Source organism: Anguilla rostrata, chromosome 16, assembly GCF_018555375.3.
Source record: "Anguilla rostrata isolate EN2019 chromosome 16, ASM1855537v3, whole genome shotgun sequence".
NCBI classification, from domain to species: Eukaryota; Metazoa; Chordata; class Actinopteri; order Anguilliformes; family Anguillidae; genus Anguilla; species Anguilla rostrata.
In genome coordinates, this window is record NC_057948.1 from 31,396,314 (window position 1) to 31,422,351 (window position 26,038).

General features: G+C 42.1%; 1 protein-coding gene and 1 long non-coding RNA gene across 3 annotated transcripts in view; one reads left to right on the forward strand and one right to left on the reverse strand.

Moving 5' to 3' along the window:
* Positions 1-26,038, reverse strand: part of LOC135242584 (uncharacterized) — a 67,825-nt gene that overhangs the window by 10,154 nt on the left and 31,633 nt on the right. Inside the window, exon 4 of one of the 2 annotated variants that reach the window (XR_010326403.1) lies at positions 20,515-20,698. The exons of the other annotated variant lie outside the window; for it this stretch is intronic. This is a non-coding gene — a long non-coding RNA (uncharacterized LOC135242584). Of the gene's footprint in view, positions 1-20,514; positions 20,699-26,038 lie in introns of those variants that run through there. 2 annotated transcript variants of the gene reach the window in all.
* On the forward strand, positions 11,894-15,746 carry LOC135242074 (iroquois-class homeodomain protein irx-3-like). The gene is made up of 4 exons (XM_064312973.1): positions 11,894-12,407; positions 13,241-14,255; positions 14,938-15,004; positions 15,420-15,746. The coding sequence occupies exons 1-4, from the start codon at positions 12,195-12,197 to the stop codon at positions 15,472-15,474; spliced, it is 1,350 nt and encodes a 449-aa protein (XP_064169043.1). The 5' UTR covers positions 11,894-12,194; the 3' UTR covers positions 15,475-15,746.

Below are 26,038 nucleotides of genomic sequence, written 5' to 3' on the forward strand. Positions count from 1 at the left end.
AAAGGGATATTCCAGGATATTTCTTCACAACTGAAAATGAATTCAGTACAGAAAGTTATCAGGGCAATTACTGTACTTTTATCATGAATATAGATTGGGAATCCTGTCTCCCATTCTTAAAAAAACCTAACATGATTATTACTTCCACTGTCGTGTTTCCAAGAGATTGCACAGCGCAATACAGTCCACAGCTGACAAAAAAAAAGGGAACCGATGGCAATATATTTTAATTCCAACATTTCCTGCTTTCACAATCAACAACTAAGAAATAGAGGCAAAACAAACTTACAAGCAATTAACTTTCGTCATAATTTCAGGGGAAGTTCTGTGATGCTCTGTCAGATCCTGGACATGGCATACCTGCGCCTGAAGTCTGCAATCTCAATTTACTTTTTTTTCTTTTTTTTTACTGTAGCAATTCTTACCGAGATATTCTGTTGCCGAGCGACCATTTAACAGACGGCACAGCTGAGGCCGCGCGGCAGAAGCAATCGATGGCGGATCAATAGCGAGGGAGAATCAATCACAAGGGTTTTCTTTTCAAAATATTTAATTAAACGCGGTGGCAAATAACCTGAGGATTTATTGTCTGATGCTATGAGCGCTACCGATTTTTCCACTTTCTAAATTTCCACACGGGGCCGGGACTGCTTTGCCTGGGCCGGAGGATTAAAAGGACCAGGGGAATAGAGTCGACACTTTTCCAATATATAATAATGTGTATATATACATGATCATATACTCCCCAGCCTCTTCTTCTAATCCAGCGCACTCAGTGACTCATTTCATTAGCGGTGGGAGAAGGGTGCCAGGCTCGGGGGGGGCAGGGGTGGGTGGGGGGGTGGGGGGTCGGGCTTCAGATTACCGTTTAACATTTAGGGTCGTTTGGAATAAACCCGATGAACGATGGCCATATTGTTTAATCGGCGTCTGCGAGGATCAGGATCAGCGCCCGTTCACCCCCCCGATGGGCGTCCCCGCCGTATATCTCTGGACCCGGGACACACACTGACAGACAAAACTGGCAGACCCGCTAGAGTGGGGGGGGGGGGAAGAGAAAAAAAACATAAACAGCAACCGTGACTGCTTATTGTGATTTACAGGGACGCCATTCTGAAATACCCCGTTCGGCTGAGCACCCCCAAACCCCCCCACCACCCCACGCGCCTGCATAATTCATAGGTGCATATTTATTGATTACTTTCGCAATTTGTATGCAACACGGGGTAGAAAATCCGCTTAAAGGTGAGGACGGGAGGACGGGCGGCGGTGGGGGGGGGGGGGGGTGTGGGTTAACGCCAGGGGTTGTTCGATGAGGAAAAATCTGACAGATACATAAAGATTAACAGGCATTTACGCGCAGGCCGGACAGCGTCTGGACCGTCGCGGGGCCGCGATAAGGTAAGGGTTTGGACAATGATAAAAACCGAGCGCGGTGTTACTGAGCGCGTGCGGCGGCGGCGGCGGCGGCGGCGCTAGCACGTTCTCACAGCTCGCGGTTATAAAGGAGAAATTACCCGGCAACGCCGGCCTAATCATTATTGGTTGTGACTGCACTGGCCCGGCAGCTGAGTCCAGTCTTGCTTGGCTGCTTGTTCTACAATACCTTACACACACACACACACACTTGACATTTGTTCCATCTCGCAAGTTAGCGGCACAATCTAATTCTACAAACAATTACCGCTCGCCCGTACACAAAACCAGCCAGCTGATGCTGTTATGCTGATGCGAGCGCTTCGATGAAGTGGGGTGCTCGCACGGTTCAGCTGACTTTCTTCTGCTCACCAGTGGGTTCTGTAGGCCTCCCAGCAGATAATATAATATAATAATATAAACAAAGTTTATTGTTATTGTTATTATTATTATTATTATTCAAAATGTATATATATATATATAATTTTCCTGTGATCATTATATTTGTAACAGTGATGTTGGTCATTGCAATACTTCATAATGGTATAACTGAAATAGCCATTTGCATTAATTAAATGTAATGCTTCTTTGCATCAAATTCTATGAAGTGGTATTATCATGGAAGAATATTTGAAAATAACAGAAAAATATGAATTCACCAAAAAAGTGAAGTGATAAGTGGTAAGTTATACTGGAATCTTGTAAACATTTTTTTTTTACCAAAAGTTCCTCTGTTTCTCCAATATTTTGCAAGACGCAGCCATTTTTGTCTTTGAATAAACAGAAATGGTTGTGAGGAAACTACTGAATTACCACTTTTTTTTGACCACATTACCATTTGTTAAATAAAGGAAATGGTTATGAGGAAATGGCTGAACTAACTGTCACCCTATGCTTGGAAACAGATGATATGTCACAAAGTCACTTTGGTGGAAAAAAAAAAGTCTTGTTGTAGATTTCATACTGAGGTTAAATGATTTTGAAGGTATTGTTCATTACTGTCAGTGTGGTTCTGTGTAATATATTAGGATTCATAATTTGCTTTCATTTTTCACGATGCCTACTTATTGGACATTCATATTTAAAACAAGTTCAACATCCAATCATGATAGAATGTCAGCGCATACATTATGGAAACTATTAAATTGACTTAATATTGATTATATGAAATGTGTTCAAATGAAAGTTCAACAGCTCTCTGCTGACTGCGGAGAGGAAAGACAAATTATTTCAATATATGGATTTGAAAAATTAAGCAAGCCAAGAACACTGCAAGCAAAAAGAGAGCTACTAGAAAAGACACTACACCTGGTCTCAAAGTGTTGTGATTCAGGCATTGTGAATTAGACTAAACGACTGTCTTCTAGTTTTAGATCCAAAACATGTATTATGTTGATTAGTAAAAATAGCAAGTAAAGCTAGTCAAGTCAGGTCACCGTATGTGCACTGGACGCGCTAACCCACAGTTTTGAAAGAAACGGTTGCTAATGTTAGCCAGGGAGCTCAATATTAGATTCATTGATTAATTCATTTATTTCCTTTTCCTGAAGGGAGCCAGTTCACTCATAAGCCAATGAATTCTATGCTACGAATGACGAAGCCGTCTCAATTAGCTGCAGGCCTGCTTTTCTACAATCACTGCAGTAGTGAGACTGAAATTTGAATACAGACACTTAACATTATGTTATAAAGCCATCTCTATGCAAACTATGGCATGCCCGCCCAGCCCAGCCCGGTTTCTCAGGGTAAGTTATTTGCGATTTCTCAACTGCCATTTTCCACAGTTGAGAAGTTCAAATGTGGCAGTATTTACTCAATTTTTTTTTTTTTCAGCATTACAAGAATGAGAATTCTTAGAATTGGTCCAAGATGACATGCCTATGTAGAAACACTGATTAAGAAAGCAGAGTCACGCAATTAAACTCCTATTCAAACAGGAACTTGGCTGCAGCCGCAACTTTCATGCTCCTGTGTCCTACTGTAAGTCCAAACAGCCTAATTTCATATCTGCTTGCACAAAACAATGCTGTGGACCAATCATCTGCATTATTTTACTGATTTGCATTACAATCAATGCAATGCTGTCCCCACAGAAAGCCATATTTTATCTACTTTAATGAAGACTGCTTTCTGACTCAGGAATGACTTTTTGAGATGATATTTCCTTTCATGCAGTAAGACAATCATTAGCTGGAGATCAATTATCACCATGGAACTCACAATGGTCTTCAAAGTGGAAAAAAAATACAAACATGAAAGGGTGACCAATGAAGACTTAGAAGTAATATCCACAGATAGTTTCATCAAGTGTGGACAACAGAAGTGCAGTGAAAGGCTGGTGTAGATCATGTACACAAACCTGACCTAGCCACAGATTTTCGAAACTCAGTATTACCAATTTCACATATTGGGCCAACGGACAAGGTCTGTGTCACCAATTGAAAATCGTGAGTGAAAGACATCACTGTACCTTCAGTTATATAGGCCATGCCAGTGTGCAAAAAAGTGAATGCGTATTTAAAGGGAATGTGTATTTAAAAAAAGGAACTGTACTCAACATCAACAAAGATTTACTCTATATTTTGTGTTGAGCTGTTTACCCTTCATTCTCCTGTCTCGTATTGTTTCATATGAATTTGGTCATGCATTCGGTTACTGGTTATAACGAGAACATTTGAATGCTATGTGTCCAAAAGGATAACAGGCCTCCTGTATGCCAGCGTGCGTGTGGGTACCTGTCAGGACATTTCAGATGCCAGTTTGGTAACCAGGCGGCCAATCAGGTCCTCAGAAAATGTGCCATCTCTACATCACCTTAATTCACCTTGTTTCAGTCTCCAAAACACTGGGGGAAAAAAACACCTTGGGGTGGCAGTGTAGGATAATAGCTAAGGAACTGGTCTTGAAACCAAAAGGTTGCAGGTTTGATTCCCAGGTAGGACACTGCCATTGTACCCTTGAGCAAGGTCCTTAACCTGCACTGCTTCAGTATATATCCAGCTGTATCAATGGATGCAATGTAAATGCTATGTGTAAAAAAAGCTGTGTAAGTCTCTCTGGATAAGAGCGCCTGCTAAATGCCTGTAACGTAATGCAATGTAATGAACACCGCCACACCTCTACTTTGATGTTGTTTTGATTGACAGCCCAGTAACTACAGCTTAAGAATGAGGGGGGGGGGGGGAAACAAATGTGTCTTTCTTCTGGCCATGGAAATGCAGCCGTCTGGTTTTAGTTCTGTTGTGTCAGACAAAAACTATCACAAGGTGTAAATAGTGTGACGCGCAGAACTGTGACGTACCGACACGTCACAGGACAAAAATATTTGTTGTGCTTTCTGTTTAAGAGTAATACCTGAAAAGGACCAGTGGGACACTAGTATATAGGCCACTTTCTGGAGTAGGTCCACCCAGACCCCCATCAACAAACATAGCAAACTCCACTGGAGGTCAAAATGTGAGTTACTGGCATAATTATTATTACACGGGGCCATAATTAATCACACTTTCGTTTCCATAAAAGAGTACTAAAGCGTAACGTTCGTGTGTGAAGGCAAGACAACTGGCAGCCTGCACGCAGGTGCTATAGTGGTCATAGTTTGTATGGAGGTGATACGATTTTATTCAGCACGGTAATTAAGCTTGTGGACTCACGCAGAATACCGAAATGGAAACGGAACTTTAGGGAAGTTCTCCCCGGTGGTCATTCATTAGAACCGGGCACATACTTAGCATGCCCTCCATACATCTGGGTGTACAATAAGAATGTGGGTATGGTGCAAGCAAGGGTTTAACTGGCTGCAAGGCGATATATCAGAACCCAGAATAGTAAACGCCAGTGATGGAACTGTATAGAGCAGCAAATGCATGTCAAAATGCTTTTGAATCTCACTTTCAAATATGAATGAGGGAATAAATATGCAATTATATGAGTCTAATGCAGATGTATACATATTTGTTTTTCAGTGTAGAAAAGTAAAAGGAAACATAATATTTAGAACATTTAGAATTCAACTGTCTGTCCTCCTTCTTTTTTAGATGTTTATACATTGCTGACCACGGCCACTGAATGGATAAGGCTCCTTATAGATCTAAATTTACACTCAGTTCCTGACCTAAATTTAAGCACGATGAGCAATACGGTTTAATACCAAAGGAAAAACGAAAAGCAACCAGACACAGCTCAGTATGTATGAGACACGTTTAGAAAGCATACGGAAAGCGTGCTCTAATGAGCAGTCCCCATTAAAAGACAGGACACCAGGTGGAACAGGCTGTCCTCTTCAGAAATGTCCCTGGCGTCGTCCACGGTCCTCACAGCCTGTCCTCTCTCAGCGCGTCCCCAGGAGCGTCCACGCTCCCAACAGCCGCTGCGTCTGTCAGTACGTGGCCTACTTCAACGAGCCCCTCGTGAGGGATAGAATACTCTGTATAAATATGATTACTGAGCCGCCAGGTTATGCTGATACTTCAAAACACTACTTTAAATGAAAATGTCACAACTGTATTTTCACCCCATTGATAAACAAAACATTTGGTCATTTCATGCCACTTAAAAATGCCTTTTTCAACACTGGATTCCATTGTTTTCACCTTATTCTCTCTATGATTTTCACTTTTTAGTGTGTGTGTGTGTGCATTATCACCCAGGACAAATTAAGTATTAATGGAATACGTTATTGTTAACATTCGGTAATCAATATGGCAGGGTTATAATTCTTTATGACTGGGGTCACAATTCTCATTTTGTTCCCTAGCTCTTTGGCATTGTCACGCCAAGAAACTTGTGCCTTAATAGTGATATATTAAATGAACACAAAGATTAAGAAGGCATATGCCATCATACAACACACAGTGATAAGGGCAAATTTGTTACAGTAGGCCTCTTCTGTTACAAAAATATACAATTGTGCTGTATATGTTTATATGTTCAATTAAGGGAATATATGTAGGCTACATATTTAACAGCAATGCTTTAATACAAAATGTGTCAAAATAAAAGTACCTGGGAAATGGAAACTTAACAGAAATGTAATATATGCTGTGGACTTAATCATATGTACCTCAATATAATTTATAATAACCTTTATTAATAATAGAAATAGAATATTATAAGATATAAGACATGTTCTTGCCATTACTGTTCTTGTTTAGTATGTTATTTGTCGACTTTGTGCTAGTGTTGGTGCTGTGATCCACTGATCCACAAAGAATGTTATCTTACGCGCGTCTGTGCGCGCGCGCGTGTGTGTGTGGGTGGGTTAGGCAACATGTTTTAGTGCTTCTTTACAGCACGCACCACCATTTGTCGACCGCAGCACAACGTAAACCGAAGTGCAGAGCAGCTTCAATTCAAATATTGCTTTCCCCCTTCAGCTGAATTAGGTCTGTCACTTAGCCCGGCAGCTGGCAGCGTTAAGCCAGCTTGCATTTTAATTTGGCCCCGAAGTTACTTATTTCATTATTGATCAACCATAATGCTGAATCAATGTTCATCTTGTTACCTGGCCCATTCTTGTGTAATACAGTGATAGCGCGGCCTAGAGTAAGTCATTCCCATTCCAAAGTGACTTTACCATAAAATCAATGCCTGTTTGTTAGTGATATAGGGGGAGCTACTCCTGGATTGGAGGTGAAAGAAAAATGCATGAGCGGAATACCGAATGAAAGTTAAAAACACAATATGCATAACGGTTATATTTACGCAACAACAATGTGTGTAATTACACCAAGGAGATGTTTATTTCCCCATGCATATCCTACCTAACTGCATCATGTCTTGTCTATTTCAATAAATGTATCCCTCTTACATTTATAAATATTATTATTGTTGTTTTATTTTTTAACTGCTAGTGCTTTATACAAGTAGATTATGTCAATAAAAGGTTGAAATGTGTCACACCGTCTCAGTAATAGCGCGGTATCCAAAGGACTTTGATGGTAGTGTGTAAAACATCACGGCGAGACAGAAGGGAGGAATAAGCGTGTGGTGTTTGACTCTGTTTACATTGATTAATTAACGCGTCCCGACGGAATTTGCCCGGCCAGGGGAAGCGGCGGAGGAAAAAATATTCTCAGTTACGATACGTTTTCAAGCAAGACCTCACAGCAGAGCCGTGAAGATTTCACCCAGGACAGATGTGGGTAAATAACGGTGAAATAATCAGACTCAGAGTCGCTAATAAAACATCGCGGAGCCCCCCCAGGACGGACAGCATAATATTTACCAAAGCAGTGTATAGAGCGCGGTGAGAAGGCCATTTGACACCGGGCGTTCTGACCTTCCCAATCAATTATTGCCCATGGCTCCCGGCAGCGCCACAATTTAAACACAAATTCGCTCTTTACGGGCTCATTTTTTTTTTTAGAGCCCTGCCTTCTCTCTTACGCCTCTATACAAAGATAACTCCCTGAAGAAATTAGCGCAAACGTGTGCAGAAGTCGCCTCACCAGCAGCAGCAGTTCCTTCAGAGGGTAAAAGCTTTGTTGCCAAGCTTTGTCGCTGGCGACTGGACAAGAGTCGTCTAAATGTGCGCGCGGAAATGTAAACTTTAAAACTGCATTTTGACTTGAAGAAAAATACAGGTTATCGCGATTGAGACCATACTTCATTTTTATTCTATTTGCTTATATATAGCGATATTTAAAACACTTGATTCTGTATTTTGTAAACTGTGAGATTATTGTGAGGTGAGATTCTATTCTATTTACCACATACACAACCGTATTCACATATTTTAAGTGAATATGATTAAATACACTTGTAGTTAATAAACGACTCGACGTGAAGGTGTTACATCCATGACTTCTAGTAAGTTACATTGAATATCTGAAGGATAACCCCCAGATCTGCCCTATAGGCAAGACGCGACACCTGTGCACGACTGGGTGCAAGTCGGCAAGTATTTTTGCCACACCTTGCTTTATGTACATATGAAGACATACATTAAATAACGTATGTCGTGAGAAATGTCGAAAGGGGACACCGTATGTGTTATGTGTCAATGGACGAGTCCTGCATAATACAGTTTAATTCGTTAATGCGTTCTATGCAAAAGGAACCATTCAGAAACCCATACGTTGTCAGTCATGCAAACAGGGCTTATCTGTTTAATGTGCACGCTTGGCTGGTGTAATGTAATTAAAAGAAGAATTTTATTCCAATTGTCCCAACAGTTATAATAATAATAAAAAAACTTTAAATCTCTTTTGAAAGTGGATCGCGTCCTTACTACGGTTGCGTCAAGTCCGTACTACAATTAATTTTCCTTTTTCATTTATTAGATTAAGTCCCTACCTCTCTACAGAACCAGAAAGATTTATTACCCTTTAATTTCTATTTTAATGGGAACTGAATTGGAAGGAGGGGACTTTTAGATGTGGGGAAGAGAACACATTCTGAGACTTCAGTGTTTTTGACATAGCTTATGCCAAGTTTTTAAAAAGTTTTCCCCCCAGTTTATATGAGCGAACACAAAACATTCTTGTTTAAAAAATGTTATTAATACTGTAGACGTGAACTGAACCGTCAGTTACATCGTACGGTAGACATGCCTATTGTTTAAGTCAGCATGTCGGCCTATGCGCCAACATGTTGGATTAATGTGCAGTTTAATTTAATGTTATGTTAACCATAAAGATAAAATGCATGTAGGCAAAGATTGAAATGTCCAATTTGACATCACAAATTCAAACGCTATACAGCGGAAACTTCCGCAATTCTAAAAAAAAAAAACCCTCCCAGCGACCCTCTCCTCCAGTGAAATAAATGCAAAGTGAGGAAAAATATTTATGTGTTATTAAGCCGTATGTTTTGTAAACCGCATCCTACACGAATCTCCAAATAACAGCTTATTTGCCAAAGTAGTTCATAAAATGTGATTTAGACAGGCGGGACTGCACAGGGACGGCTCCCTCTCTCCCTCTCTCAAACATGAAAGGTCATTAATTGTGTTTTCTTTTCAAATCCGTTGTCAGCACAATTAACAGATTTTGATCAGAGGGCTCCTTGAAAATTGAATCCATGTGTGATGAGGAATGTGTAACTTGTTTTCTGTCGCCTTGGAATTGGAATCATGGAAAAGATCCAAACGTGTAATCTGAGGAGGCTCTGTTTGAAGTCTTTGATCTTAAGCTTCATTTCATTATTTTCGAAGTGTCATTGGCTCTTTGTGCATTGTATAGGTAGAAGCGATTCAGCACACATCTATTCCTGTATAGTATATGTATTATGCTTATTTACATGAAAACTACTTTAATAAATCGCCTGCTGGTGATGCGCAACCCTTCACTTGCAAAATGAAACGTAGAGGTCTAATGTTGGGGATATGATCTCAATCAATTTACTTCAATAGTTCATGGATTGTGCCATCAATAATATGTCAATTATTGAATGGACAGTCAAATATGTTTCCAAAGAGGAGTATAATAATAATAATAATAATAATAATGTCTTTTTAAAAATATATTATTATTATTATTATTATTATTATTATCAGGACAGATAAGCAATAAGAAATCAATTAGAAATAAGCATTGCGTCGCTCTCAATGAATCCCTTTCATTTACAGCAATTGATACATATTTTTCCTTTCACAAAATAACGCTTCAGATATCAGGGATCTAGCAGAGCTAGTTACTGAGGCGCTATAGGGTAAGGAAGAGGGCTTCCTTTTATGTTTATATGGCCACTCCAGTTTCCCGGGTCTGTGTGAAAGTGTTAAGTTAGTGCATGTGTGTTTGATTGGGGTAATAAATCAGAGGCAGACCCTGGGGCCTTGACAGGTCCCGGGGATAAGACACGTGTCTATCCGAACTCGGAGCGCTGTGGAGCGGACACCAACTCGCAGACGTGTCGCCTGCCTCTCTCATTGAACCGCTCATAGTACAGAGCAACCTGATTTTACTTCTGACTAACTTTTGTTTAACCTCCTTTCTGTTCAAATCGAACACGTGAGTGCATTGACTGTACACTTTTAACACATTTAAAAAAAAAATGGAAAACAATAACAAAAAAATACAATCACGTGTCTTTTCAAATGGACTACCTTCTGGCGACGTTGAATAGCTATGCAGCTTCTACAAAAATCTTTTAAAGCTTTTTTTTTTTGCTCTGCACATGCATGCCTTTTAAACTCAGTGTGAAGCTATTCTGATAACGTAGTTGAGGGACTCCACTTCGCTGTTAGCCCCGGGAGTGGTTCTCTTGTGTTATTGACGGCTGTGTAGCGATTACCATTCTGTACGCATGGCACAAGGCAGTCTGGTAATTAATAACACGTAATCCCGGGCTCGGTTATACCAGCGTCACCAGTCGAAATGTCAGGACGCTAAGCAGCAACATCCCAACTTTACATGTATACATTATGGATATTTGATGCGGCATATACACAGTAGCCTAAATGATACTGCCGTTTTGATCATTCACAACTAATGGTAATAATCACTTGAAAAGAAGATTAAAGGTTTAAACGGACTCGTGGTTCCGAGAAGCCCGATCGGATCATTAAAACTAAGATAAAGCAGTTGTCTTTTAATCCCTTTGTCAATACTGTAGAAGGGATATTACATGTTCATAATAAACTGGAGGCAATAATTTCTTTAAGAATGTGGCTGTTTCGTAGACGATTATCAGACCTAAGATGATATAAAGATGGGATCGAATGCGATTATGGATGTGCCTTGCAGGTTTTCAAATATTGATTCATGGAATTTCAATTCTGACTGCCTTGCTTTGTTTTAATCCGTAGTATTTACAAGTCCTGGGTTTTATGAAATTCATCCCAGCGATGTCTGTTTGCTTAACCATTTGTAGATGTTTTCTTCTAGGAATTTTATCTTTTTATCAATATTTCCGAGTGACTGTTTCATAATTGTTTAAATATTTCTGTAACTTAAAAAATATCTCACCCAAATGTGTACACACATACACACACACACACACACACACTTCAGCGTCTTAATGTTGTGAGATTTTATCAAGTAACGCTGTATTGTTGTTATCCTTGGAGCGGGAGGAAAATAAGATAATTTAATGGCAAGTTAATTATTTTAGCCTAACAAATATCGCTTTAAGCAAAGCTGCATTTTTTTTTTTAAATGCACCTTCTGCGTTGTAGGTTACGAACACCCGCAAAGTCAAGGCTCGCAGTCGCACGTGTAACAATAAAGAAAGAAAAAAACTTTATTCAGACGAGACAGATACTGAAGAAATACGTAAAGTTAATCACGCAGCAAGACTGAAATTTGTGTCATTTGTATGGATGACCGCAAATAGAAAATTAGTACTGAAATCGGGGAAGGGCCGGAAGAACAAACAGCACATGAAGTGATTGGCGAGTCATAAAATGAGATTTGAAACCCATTCAAATAAGAGACCGCGACGTCAGTACACTTATCTAGAGGAAATAGTCAACGAGAGAGCGAGAGAGAGAGAGAGAGAGAGAGAGAGAGAGAGAGGAGGAGGGCTGGCGAGTAAGAGAGAGAGAGAGAGAGAGAGAGACTTGAAAATAGGAGGGGCTTCTGAACGACTAGAAATGTCAATCAGAGCTAAGAGTCCCAATAATCTAAAGCAATCTGTAAGGACCTGACCTTAGTCCATTCAGATCAATAGGAAAGTGAGGGAGGAAAGCGCAATCGGATCGTTTACATCGGCCCTGTATGAGGAAATATAGACTTCCCTTACAGTCTGTTGTGCTCACTGTAAAGTGGATATCGTAGTGCGTACCAAGAGGGCGATTCCCTGCTTTTTGTGATTACAGAAGCCTTTTTTCTACGACCATGTCTTTCCCGCAGTTGGGATATCAGTATATCAGACCGATATACCCCTCGGAGCGCCAGGGTATTGGCAGCGCTCGAGCCGGGACAGAGCTTAGCCCATCTGGAGCTCTTTCCAACGTTCTTTCAACCATGTACGGATCACCTTTCGCCGCCGCGCAAGGATATGGAGCTTTCCTTCCTTATTCAAATGATATTTCTATTTTCAATCAGTTGGTAAGTAGTATTTATTTAAGTAATGTGTTCACAGTTTCAATTTGAAATATTAAAGTTCTTGAGAAGAGTTGAGGCTATTGAAAGCCTCTCGTGTTTATTTTAAACACCTCACGGCCAACTTAAACAACAAAAAAATTCTGCCGCTTTGACTTTTAAGAGTCTCAAATTGTTAAAAAAAAAATCACTTGGCCATTTATTTGTAAATAAGGAACTGAGCCATAAAGTAAGACCACTTCATGGAATTTAAAAAATACGAAAATAACTGTCTATAGATTAACCAAAACAGCAAGCGCAGAACATATGGCATAGTATTCAAGAAAACATGGGCATCCTTCTGCTATAAGGCTAATAAGTAGTAATGCAGTAATGTAGCATTAATTGTACACTCTTTAATGTAGAATTTTTTGCCTTTTGAAATATGCACAAAAATGTTTACTGTATACATGGTATAGCCTACCCTGCATAAAGACAGCAAATCCCTTTGTCAGATGTGTTGACAGAGTGCCAACAAAGCTGATGGCCATAAATGATCAGTAATAATATTTTCTTCTATATTCCATTTTTTGCTCTTGCTGTGCTTCCACTGGGCTAAATAATTGTATTTGTTCAAAAACTATATAAAGGCATGTTCTGCACGTGCGGTTTAGGAGGCCCGTTTGGCTAAAACCATAATTGCCACAATCATCTCAGGCTGAAAAGTGGACGTTGAAATAACAACCTAAATATTGCTGAATGTAAACTGCATGGTTATACAAAACTTTAATAACACATTTTTGGCGTCTCTTTTATTTTGCTGGTTTCTCATATTTACTATGTCTATGTTATTTCTTCAGGGACCTCAGTATGAGTTGAAAGATAGCCCAGGCGTTCAACACCCAGGATTTGCTCACCATCACCCAGCTTTTTACCCCTACGGGCAATATCAGTTTGGTGACCCGTCCAGACCCAAAAATGCCACAAGGGAGAGTACCAGCACACTTAAGGCCTGGTTGAGCGAGCACCGGAAAAACCCGTACCCCACCAAAGGAGAGAAGATCATGCTGGCCATCATCACCAAAATGACCCTCACACAAGTGTCCACCTGGTTCGCCAACGCCAGGAGAAGGCTAAAGAAAGAGAACAAGATGACCTGGGCTCCAAGGAGCCGGACAGATGAAGAGGGAAATGTTTATAGTAGTGATCATGAGGGGGACGAGGGAGACAAGCGGGAGGACGACGAAGAAATTGATTTAGAGAATATCGACACGGAAAATATCGAAAATAAGGACGATCTGGATGACCAGGATGATCTGCACGCGGACTTGAAACTTGACGGCAGAAGCGATTCGGAGATTTCAGACGGTTACGAGGACTTGCCAGGACCCGATCACAGGTTTCTCAAAGCAGTGGTAAAAGACAGCAAAGACATTCACGGAGATCGAGGGGAACACTTTCACCACCACACTTTAGAAATTAAAGCGGCACACCCAAACGTCGAGCAGTTAAAACTGAACCCCGCGTCCATTAACTCGCCACCCTCTGAGAATAACGCGGCTCCTGCCCAGAAACCTAAAATCTGGTCTTTGGCTGAGACTGCAACAACTCCGGACAATCCTAGAAAGTCTCCAATGGTGAATGGAAACTCAGCTGCTCCTGCAACACAAGCAATCATCGCTCCTCACAGACTTATCTCTTGCCCAGTTGGGAAACTTCAGAACTGGACAAACAGAGCCTTCTCAGCCCATCAGCTCGCTTTAATAAACTCTAACCATTACCTCGGACTGGCCAACCAGGCTTCGGCGAACGGCCTTGCGATGTACGCCAGACACACGGAGGACAAAAGTCATAATTCAGAATCACCTGTAACAGGTACATGTCAACACGACTGAAAAGTATTATTGATTTATAACTCTTCTCAATCGTTAAATTTTAGTCTGTTTTACTATTGTGTTTTTGTATTGTTTTGTTGACAATATTTCACTAAGACTGAATATTTACTTTGAAAGCACGAGCTGTCCTTGTTGGCTTAAAATACGTCTTTAAAACTAAATAAATAACGAAGGTAGTTTACTTCTGTAAATGGGTGAGTGTGACATCTGAGAGAGAGAGCGAGAGCGAGAGAGATAAAATACTACTGCACAGGCCGACAATAAGTAAAATGGCCTAAACGCAGTTGGCCACAATTAGCCAGATTACCTAGGCCTATATTGCCTCAAATAATAATGAATGATATACGAATTAAAAGGCTATGTAAAATACACATAATAACAATATGCACGAAGATGAAGGCTAATTTTCTCACAGTAAAAGCCAGTGCAAGAAACATATCAGTGCAAGGTTTTAAATCCTCAGTAGGCCTTACGTTCCTTAAAACCGTAAAACGGAACTACTCATTTACCTTGACGTATGAGGACTAAATGCGTATTGTGGAAAAAATAGCCAAGACATGATAAATGTTGATAAAAATGACCGCCTCAAAACCAATCAGCTGTGACGTAACATAGAGAAAGTAAATTAATGTTTTATTTTTATTTCGTTATTATTATTTCAGACAGATCTAGTGCCTTGGAAGCAGAGAAAAAGTTGTTTAAAACAGCCTTCCACCCAGTTCAAAGACGGTAAGATACTGTTACGTTATTAATATTGGGTTAACTGTTTCAAATTTTCAAAATCATCTGGTTTAAATTTATCATCCTAGTACAAACATATTATTTCGACCGTGCCTGATTATATATTATCATCTGACCATGTAATTATTTTATATTACACCCTATAACTGTCGCATTATTGAGGCACAGTCTTACATTTATAGTAGTCAGGCCTACAGATTACAAACAGCTATGATTTTCAACCTGCGTCGATTTATTGATCGACTATCATTGGCTAGTCCTGTCAGGGTCTTGCTTTATTTTAGTCCTTTTTGTTTATTTTACTTCGCACGCTGATTAAAAGTACACACGTTTTGAGGATTTTTTTTGTTTTGTTTATCAAAAGTTTCTTTCTTTACATTGTTTCATTTCCCATATTTTGCAGGCCTCAGAACCAGCTAGAAGCCGCGCTGGTTCTATCGGCGCTGTCCTCTTCGTAGGCGCTATATTTTGTATATTTTATTTTAATCAGTTGTATGGAATGTAAAATAAGAATATTGTCTGTCTGTATACTTACATTGTAAGCATGTCCCGTGTAAAACTGCTAATGTAATATTGTATGAACATGTAGTCAGTGAGGTTTTCTTTTTGTAAGTTCCGTGAGGATTTGGTGTTCAAAATGTTTTGTATATAAGGAAAATGTACATATGTGTGAACCAAATTGTACAAGAAAGTATATATTTTGGCTAATAAATGAACTGTTGCAACTTTATCAGAGAGCATTTGGTGTTTCGGGGAGGGTGGCTTATATTTCAGAAGAAAAAGAAAAACGTTTGCCATGTTTTTAGCATCAACAATCAGCACAACAATAGCTTCGTTTAACAGTTTTTGTACAGTCTTAATCGTGGCTTGGTCTATAGTGCATTGATAACCTGGCTATGTTTTCAGTGTGCATTTAAAGCATATTAATATCCAAAAACTCTATTATGCGAGGTTGTGATTAATTGTGTTAATCTTTGGTGGTTGGTTTTGCCGTTGAATATTGATATGTAATGAGACACAACATCTGAATTTAAATACACCATTCTTTAAATACATTGGCTATTAAATTGCACGCTGTTGAGAATAATTTCGAACAATACTAAATAATTATGAGGAATATAACTCAGATTTGAAACGCTTTTGACTTGAGAGGTCAAATGGCTTTTTCTTCAACGGGTTATCGTAATTATAATTTTCTTATTATATCTGAGATTTAACTCTTTAAAAATTTAGCAGTAGTTCTCTTCAGACATCGATTCTGTAGAGCTTTCCATATGCCTCGAATGCATCGAGAAATAATTTATTTATGTTTGTTTTCCCTCTCTAAGATCATTTGCATACGAGCAGCTTTGTTGGCTGAGAAAGTTTAGGCAAAGTTGGAGTTGGAGCTCCCTCTACAGGTTATTGTTCATCGTCATCGACAGTAACGGCCACTTTTCCCGGAGTCTGAAGCCGGTATACAGTGCAGGCCTATTCTACGGGAGTCGATATAAATGTTTTCTTAGTGGAATTAACATTTGGGGGAAATTATTAGTCAATAAAAATTTTCTGATGTTATATGAGAAGTGATATACTGAAGCCAATAACTGGTAAACTTTGTACATTTTCCCAAGTGATGGTGATCGAAAAACATAAAAATTAGATGCAGCCATTTATTATTCCAGATGTAATGAAGCAGTCTTAACGACATGCTCATGTCCACATCTTACAGACAGGAAGCTTATTTTTATGGTTGTTTATTATTTTTTTAGTTCTTACATTTAAGTTATCTTGAATCAAACAAAACAGGGAGATCAGCATCATAAAACTAAGCTTACAAAGGGGTGCGATCGCAATATCACAAGATATGAATGTCAATCTACAAATAATATCTACGTGTATTATTGCACACATAGTCAACTATATGTTACGCTGTATTATTCAATCTTTTTAAAATGAGAATGAGTGTAACGAATATACAAATCCATCCGGTAGGCTTGCTTAAATCGTATGCTGTTGCTTAAAAACTTGTTTTGGAACGTCCCCTAAACGGTGTACTTCTTAACGGTGTGTATTACATCTCAAAATAGGAAAACTGCTTTTATTGTATCTGCATCCCCAGGCTTTAAATACTTTTAAAAATGTTGATCTCATCTCATTCTTCGAATTGTTTTATAATGATCTCAGACCATATGGCATGGTATGGTGAAAATTAAAGCAGTGATCTTAAAGCGACTTTGTTGCGGTCAGCAATACTGCGCAGAAATCCACTTAATTGTTCTAAATTGAAATACAATTCTTGACAAATTATTTGTTGAAAAACATGAAATATATCATTTATATATAATTACATATACAGAAGAGTCATTCCTAGTCCTTCAAGTCAGATATTGGTGACGTTCTGTTCTTTTGTGAGTTCTTTTTCCCGCAGTGTTGTAAACCCACATAAAACAGTTGAAAGTGAGCTAGTTCGTTTTAAAGCATGCATCTGTGAGCTTGAGGCTCCTGTTGGTAGGATACCTGTTTATTCATTTTCTTGCTCACTACAATCACACAAATACCAAAATAATGTAGTACATTCACAAGAAAAATATAAAATAAAATAAATGCGAATGATTTTATATTGTCCACAGTTTAATTTTTGTTACGCCATAGAAATTAAAATATAAACTGATTATATAGATCGAGCTGTACAAGTTGTTCAAGCATGAAAAAAATCAATGTTCAATAATTTATCAAAAATCTATTTATCGTTTTAAAGCACGGTGATTATGGAAAGTACTTGAAAATTCACAAAATGTAGAAAATTATACTCATACGCGAATAAAACTATCGGCAAGACATCACTGCACAGTTAAATAATACAATTATACAGCAAAATCAGATTTTTTTGGACGATTACGCAAAAAAAGCAAGTTAGACGCTTTCATGTGCTGTGATGTTTGAACAAGCATTGGACCGGTTAGTGGTTTACAAAGCAACTCAATGACGGCAACTCAGTGTTAAAAGTGCCATATACGCTCAGAGGCAGTGCTAGGAGACCTGGCCGCGGGAGAGAGAGAGCTGGACAGGGGCTTTGTATTTTAGTTTTAAAGAGGCCGAGCTTTCCCAGCTCCTCTCTCCATGCTGCCTTCCTGTCTAATCAATTATATTCCTGAGAACCCTCCATCTCACTGAGCACTCATTATGCATATTCATAAATCACATAGTCTGTCGCTGACACTGATTGATGTCATCATCTCTTTTTTTTAAATACACGCTCCCTCTCTCGGAAGCGTACGACCGGCGCAGGAACAGGAAATACCACAGCGCGCGAGTGACCAACACCCTCCCTTTACCGACGTCCTTATCGCACGTATTAGCCTAAGAGACACGCAAGGAGGCTCGTCGTCCATTGGCTGCTTAATGTGTCAAAGTTCTGTTTCATGTTTTCAGTAACCGATGGTCGGCCCAGCAGTAGACATGAGAGCATTGACATGAGATGATTAACATAAAACAATATAATAAAATCATATAAGATTTTTAAAAAAATCCACTGTATGTTCACGTGAAAGTCATAGCCTATATATATTTTATGATCTCTGGATCATTACAAGTCATCTGAACAGCTGTGGAGGGGATACATCTAATGTTCAATGAGCTGACTTCCCTGTGATCAGTGCATAAAATTACTGATTAAAATGCCTGTCCGGAAACAAAGTAATCGCGGCAGCCTGTACAGCCCTACGTGTCCAACAGGCGTCTTTTACTATTCCGCAAATGGAAGCCATTAAGCCAACATTTTGCTCAGAGCTACGCGTAGGCCATTTCCAGCAGGGTTTGGTGTGTCATTCATTTATTCACACGTTAAGTGGATGTCCTTGTGGCTAATGAGCAATAATCAACACTGACTCCTCTTTCATTTCTTTGCTCCCAGCAATGTTAAGCGCCCCAACAGAGAGCCTTTCCGCAGACACACAAGAGAATATGCTTTTGAATACGAGGAGGGATGAAAAAAAGCCTGTGTGTGTGCGCGAAGGAACACACTGACAGATTTTTTTTTTCTTTTAACACATTCACCCCCCCAACCGCCCACCCCCATACACCTTATCATCTCCACTCCACCGCTTCACCTCCTGCCACCTCCTCTTTCCCAGGCCGAGCCCGTGCGGATCCCAGTAATCCGCACAACCCCAGCCTCTCTCCGTGTGCCACCGGTGGGCATAATTCCCGTTTTCTGCTCCAGAAATAATACAGGTGGCATTACTGAGGAGCACCTCACCACACCCCGTCCCGGGTGTCTGAGTCTGTGGTGCGGAGGGAAGGCGAAGAGACAAGCATTTGTGAAACGCCCGCAAATTAAATGACCACTTAAATTCACACAAACAACTGCCATTGTCAAGTATCAGTATGAATGGCGCTGAGCTCTTCAATTCACACACACACAAAAAAAATCGAGTTCTTTGTTTTTATTTCCCTCTCGTGCCGTCAGCAACAGACAACAGGACAAACCAAAAAACCGTATTTCACAACAAAATTATTTACATCCAAGCTGTGCAAAAGACTAAAACCGTGGGCTTTTAAAACAGCAGTATGGGCTATCTAAGCCAGCATAGCCATATCATTGGGGGATTTGTGGAAATAATTACATTTATCACACGAGATATGAATATGCATAAAAATAATTGATTGGACACAGAGACTAAAAGTAATTATGCACGATTATCTCAAGCAGCTTTGCTTTCACAACAGCCAATTCAAATTTTTATACCGCTTTTCATTTCATTCCTTTTTATTTGGCTAAAATATCGCTCTACCATTACTGTGAGTTTAAATCTGACAAAACGCACAAATATGATTAAAGGAACAACACATTAATTTGTTTATTTTACTGAAGACTCGGTCACAAGGCACAGATGTGCTCACCGTTGAAAAAAAGAGAACAAGGACATGGCGCGGAGAATGCTGACCTGAGTGGTGATGTGACGTTCTGCATCACCTCAGTGGGAAATGCAGCCCTATTGTAGTTACACACTGCAACTAAATGACATTTCTGTGACTCACTTTTAATTCAAGCTGCTTCATCTCCACCATTAATAGAACGAGCCTGCTGGACGTGGCAGGGCAATGCTTGAAAGGAATGCATTGCTAATTCCCGATCTAGTAAAAAAAAAAAAAAAAAAAAAAAAGGGAATATCGAATCAATTAAAAATAAATCTAGTTTGTCTCTCTGAAAGCCTGCAGGCCTGAATTGATCCAGCGAGGCCGTGCTTGGACTGCACTGGGACACTGTGAATGGAGCCATCAGTGGCCAGTCTGAATAAGAAGAAGATGAAGAGTAAATAAATAGGAGAGTTTCTCATGGCCGGCTGAAGTGGCTTTTTGAAAGGGAGCAGCTTTCAAAAGAAAGAGGGGCTTGCCTTGTGTTTTCCTCCTGTTCTCCCCCTTCTGTCATTGTCCCCTCTTCACCTCCCGGTCAACGCTCACCCCCCCCTCAGCACCCCCAGCCCCCCCAGCCCCCCCCCGCCCCACACACTCCCCCCTCCCACAGGCCGCGGGATATACAAATGTCATTTCTATTGTGGTGAGGGTCCAGCTTTGAACCCGCCGGTCGCCTTTGTCCGGCACGCTAATCCCTTCATGAGGCACCGCCGACGGTCCGCCCGCAGCCCCAGGCGGAGGGAAGCTGCCCCCTTTCTGCACGGATGTGCCAGCGTGTCGGAGCTGGGTGGAGAAACAGAAGCGTGGGACGGGGTGGGCAGTGTGGGACAGGGTGGGTAGGGTGGGACGGGGTGGGCAGTGTGGGACGGGGTTGGCAGTGTGGGACAGGGTGGGCAGTGTGGGACGGGGTGGGCAGTGTGGGACAGGGTGGGCAGGGTGGGCAGGGAGAGAGGGAGGGAGGGATGGAGGGAGGGAGACGTGTCCAAGTCAAAGGGGAGAAATGACCATACCACCTCCTTTCCAATAGGTGGATCACCACCTGTCTAAGCGTACATGCGGTACACCATCGTGCCCTGCCCAGCTATACAGCCTAAAGCAGTGCTCCTTCAGTCCTGAGTCCTGATTTTCCCCAGTTTAAAAGGTGGCACAGGACACCCTAAAAATGTGAATGGCGTTTATAGCTAAACATTTTCAATTTTTCTTAGTAGAGAAAAAAAAAATTCCACAGAAAGATTTATTAACAAAAGACAATTTCGGGCAATTTTTTTTTGGCGGGGGGAGGAATAGCACTAAATAACCTTTTTTTTTTTTTTTTTTTTGAACAAACAAAATTTTTTTTTTGAATGGCGCAGAAATGCAGCCAGGCTTTGTAACAGATCACCATTAGCCGCGCATTGCTGGCTGCGCAGGAAGACAAAGGGCCCGGGGAAGCTGTCAGTCCCCAGGACGAGGGCAGCAGAGAGGGAGGACACTGATTTCATGGCCCATTGTTGAGGGAGGTTAGGGAAGGGAAGGCTTTCACTGAATTAGAATGGCAACAAGTGGGGATCAGGGGACTTGGGGGGGGGGGGACTGTGGGGGGACTCGGGGAGATTCGGGGAGAGCTCCTGGGCCTTCCTCCTCCACCCATCTGAGAGACTGCGCTTTTTATAGCCCCCTCTCAGATTTATTTTACTTTTTTTTTTTTGCCCGAGTTACAAGGCAATTATGGAAATGGATGCTTTGAAGCTTGGCCCAGCTTCTCTTCACTCTTTCCCCCCCCCAGACAAAGCAAAGTGTCTGTAGATTCCTTCTCCTCTCTTCTCTTCTCTTTTCAAAAAAAAAAAACTGAGTTCCCTCTTCCCATCCCGCACGATTCTGGACATTGTTGCCTCTAATGCCATTGAGCCTTTTTTTTGGTTTTCGTTGAGCGAAGGTGTTGAGTCAGGTACCGCTGCACCGCTGTGTGTTGAGTACTGTGTGTTGCTCTGCGGCGAGGCCTCTCGTTCCCTTCCTCTGTTAAAAAAAGGCCCTCGGTGGTGGGGGGTGGAGGGTGGGGTGGGGGGGGGTTGGACTGGGTGACTTTGGGACATCGGCAATAAGCTTCACATGCAGTTCTCAGCGGAGCTCTCAGGCCCCTCCGAAATGGTGAGGAACAGTGGCATGACCCCCGTTTTCAGCAGTGAGAGAGAGGGGGGGGGAGAGAGATAGAGAGGAAGGGAGGGAGAAAGAGAGAGAGAGAGAGAGAGAGAGAGAGAGGGAGGGAAAGAGAGAGAGTGAGTGAGAAAGAGAGAGGGAGAGGGAGGGAAAGAGAGAGAGTGTGAGAGAGAGAGAGAGAGAGAGAGAGAAAGAGAGAGAGTGTGTGAGAGAGAGAGAGAGCCCCCCCCACACAGCTGAGCAGCGCAGGTCAGAAAGCAGCAGACCTCCGCCTTCTCAGCTCTGTACATTATTCATCACTGTAGCACAGAATTTAGACACAGCGCGTGAGCTAATAAGACATATTTTCTCCAGCACTCGAGATAACGCGATGGGGGAACGCTAAGGAGCAGCTGTATTGTCTTTACGAGGCCCGCTTGCCAAGCTGATCCAACACAGCTGAGGGATCTTTTTTAACCATCCTCCAGTACAGTACCGCTAGTGTTATTAGTGCTGCTAACTTTACACACACACACACACACACACACACACATACAGACACACACACACACATACATACATACACACACACATATACATGCACAGGCACACACACACATACATACATACATACACATACACACGCACACACACACACACACACACACACACACACACACACGCGCACTTTTTTGGGGGAAGGTGAGACACATGCACATAGTCTTTGAGGAACCATTTCCTTCTCTTAACACACACCAAATGTTGTTCTGCTAAAAAAAGCAGTTCTGCTTTATTTTATTTATTCTTTTTTAAACATCAAAGATTGTCATTCAACATTTACAGAGAGAATAATCTAATGTACTGAAATATACTTCTAATTAGCAGCTGTAAGATGTAATTACGTCTGAATGATGTTTAACTAAGAGTACATTTTTTACAAAAGCAGATAAGCGTTTGAAAAGAAACTCAAGGGAAAGTAGTCAGTTAGACGTCAGTTAAGCACCACAAACCAAGCAAATGGCCTTTACTAGGGAAATGCCTAATTGCTTGATTGACCAATGATTGACCAATGTTCACCCTGGGTATTCTCTCACAGATCAACCTTAGGTGCCTCACAAAGGACACAGCAGTGAGAGGTCCTGTTTTGCCTCATTCTGGTCTATAATGACATCATTTGTAAACGGCTCCTAAGTGAAGGTTCGGTTGTTTGATGGGGTTACTCTGCAGGATCTACTGGCTCCCCACTGACAGGTACTGTTTAATTCCGTGGTTGTCCTCTTGATAAGATCAGTGAGTTAGTTATGAGATAATTCCTGGAACCCGGTAGATTGACAAAGGGAGCCCGATGTCTGGTTCCATCAAGGACCAGCTCCATGTAACAAATCACAGCCTTTCCAGTCTGCAATGACCACAGAATGTCCCCTGTAGGTTACCCAAACTACGCTGACAATGAGCAATAGAGGTCAAAGTGAAGAACTGTACAACTCTTGTGTCCCAACAGTACGTTGTGGAAAAGGAGACAATCAGATTTAACCTTTTTGACGCATCACTGCACAGCTCTCTTGGGCTATCTAACATCCTGGGTTAATATTGCTTACGCTTAAATAAATACACGGCCACACTAAAATACTTTTTAAAATTATTATATTGTATTTGTATTGTTCTAGTCAAAGCATTTGTTTTCCATCATAAAAGTACTTTTTTTTCCCCTCCACACATTTCCCCCGGTGGTACACTCAAGTGTGTGTGTGTGTGTGTGTGTGTGTGTGTGTGTGCACGTGAGTGTGTGCATGTGCACGTGTGAGTGCGTGTGCATGTGTGCGTGAGTGAGTTTCAGTAGGTGAAAGGGATTAGGATACTCAGCATTATTATCACTTAGGAGAAGGCAAGGGTAAGAAGCTAAGGGCTTAGTGGGCAGGCACATTTTTCTCTTGGAAGTTCAGCTGCAGAGTTCGTCCGTTAGACTCCAGTAAGGATCAGCCCACCTGCCCGCAGATGACACGCATCGCATATTCAGCAATAAACGGCCTGTGCTGATTAATACTGACACCGAAACTACTATTCACATCCGCCCCGCTGCGCTCTGACCAAGAACAAATTTCGGTCTCTGTTGTTTTTTTTCCACCGTCTCTCTGTTCAACACACTGCAGGTATGAGACGGACGCCGCAGGGGTGACAGCCAAGCGCTCTGCCGATGGCCGCGGGAGCAGAACATGCGCAGGCCCCTGATTGATTATTTTTTCCCCCCAAAGCGAGCAAGTCACTTCGCCACTTAGGACCCTGTGCCAGTGTCCATTCCGGCTCTCATTAAAGAGCACTGAATGCCCGCATTCACACTGGGGTTTATATGCAAAGTCTTCTTTTTTTTCTCTCCGCGTTAGGGACTATTTCCACCAGTCCATCACTCACGGCAAAGGCCGGTGACAGCATCGCCCCTCCACCCCTCACCCCACATCCCCCCACCCCCCACATCCCCCCTGCCACCCCCCCCCCCCACCCCCACCCCCCACATCCACATCCAGGCACATTTCAATATGTTAAACCTGGGCCAGAGGGGGGGGGGGGGGGGAAAGGGCCCCATTCTTCAGCGCCCCGCTTTGTGCTTAGATAAACTTGTTGTCAGGCGCATTGTGGGCCGCTCTGCAGTGACACCGTTCGGTCTGATAATCGCATTGCCATGCAAATGAAGGCGAGCGGAGAGACGGCAGAGAATGCGCCGGCCCATTGTGCGCCGAGGACGACCGCTTTATTTCAGGCCGGGGACGTCCAAAGAGAGGGCTCCTTCCTCCTCCTCCTCCTCCTCCTCCTCCTCGCGCTATACAATGAGTGGGGGGGTTGGGGGAGAGTGAGGAATGTGGCGATGAAGGGGGGGGGGCAGGGTGAGGGTGGGGGGGTCTTATCTAATAACGGTCTTTATTCACCGCGCTCCGCATAAAGACGGGTCGTTTTGTCCGCGCCGGCGAGGTCTGAGAGCGCCATGGCGCGTTTGCCCGCGGCCGGGTGGCAGGCGGGCGGGCCGGCGGGCACCGTCGGCGGGGACGCGCGGCTGACTGGGCAACCCGCCGCGGCCGCCGCCAGCTGAGAGCCGGGGCCCGGGGCTTTGTCCCAGAAGAGGGGCGCACAATGGAAGCGCCACGCTCAGAGAGGGGAGGACACCGTCCCGCCCGGTCCCCCCCCCCCGTCCCCCCGTCCCCCCCCCCCCCAGCGCCGAGCAAGACGCCACCCCTCTCTGTTATTATGTAAAACCAGCAGCACTGCTTTACATAACGCAACTGGATCCCATTCACAGGGATTAACTGCACCCAGATCAGTCTCACGAAAAATTACACACGCATCCAATCTCCATGGCTAATGCCCCCGCTTCCTCAAACGTAGCTGCCTGTGTGTGTGTGTGTGTGTTTTTAAAAGAAGACCTGGACGCTCCCTGGACCTCTTGTGAACGCTCGGTCATGTGACCCACAAAGGGCTAGCGAATAGCCATTCCTCGCCGCGGAGACCTCTGCCAAGGGAGCTGGTCATGTGACCATGGGAAATCGCATGTCTGATAGAATTTCACAGGTAGATAAACTGGAAGATTGGAGCGCAATTGCCGGCATCAACAGACAGTCTGCAGAAAATCCCGACTGTTTCATTTCCCCCCTCGCTCTGGAAGGGCCCACATATTTGTTTGCGACCTATCAAAATACACAGCAGCTGAACTGTGACCTTTGCCCTCTAATGAAGGTCACAGTTCTCTTTTTACATACACATATGGGGGACCTTTCCGGAAATTATATGACAAACAGCAGATAAATTGTAAGGTCAGGGAGTTCAATCAACAACTAAAATGACAATTAATTGGCTTGAAATTGTGCGCCTCTCGTTAATTTATCGCAGTCGAAGAGAATCTCCAGGCTGTTCGCATTTTTACAAAGGTGCAAAAATGAACAGATTACTGAATCAGCACTAGTGTGAAGAAAGTTTCACTCACACAGATCCTGGAAACTACTGGTGTGTTTGAAAATTTTC

What these genes read in the sequence shown, in the direction of transcription:
- LOC135242074 (XM_064312973.1), top strand. Translation starts at nt 12,195, where the DNA reads ATGTCTTTCCCGCAGTTGGGATATCAGTATATCAGACCGATATACCCC. An exon ending in TTTCTATTTTCAATCAGTTG is followed by an intron (nt 12,408 to 13,240) that starts GTAAGTAGTATT and finishes TTATTTCTTCAG; the next exon opens with GGACCTCAGTATGAGTTGAA. An exon ending in TTCCACCCAGTTCAAAGACG is followed by an intron (nt 15,005 to 15,419) that starts GTAAGATACTGT and finishes CATATTTTGCAG; the next exon opens with GCCTCAGAACCAGCTAGAAG.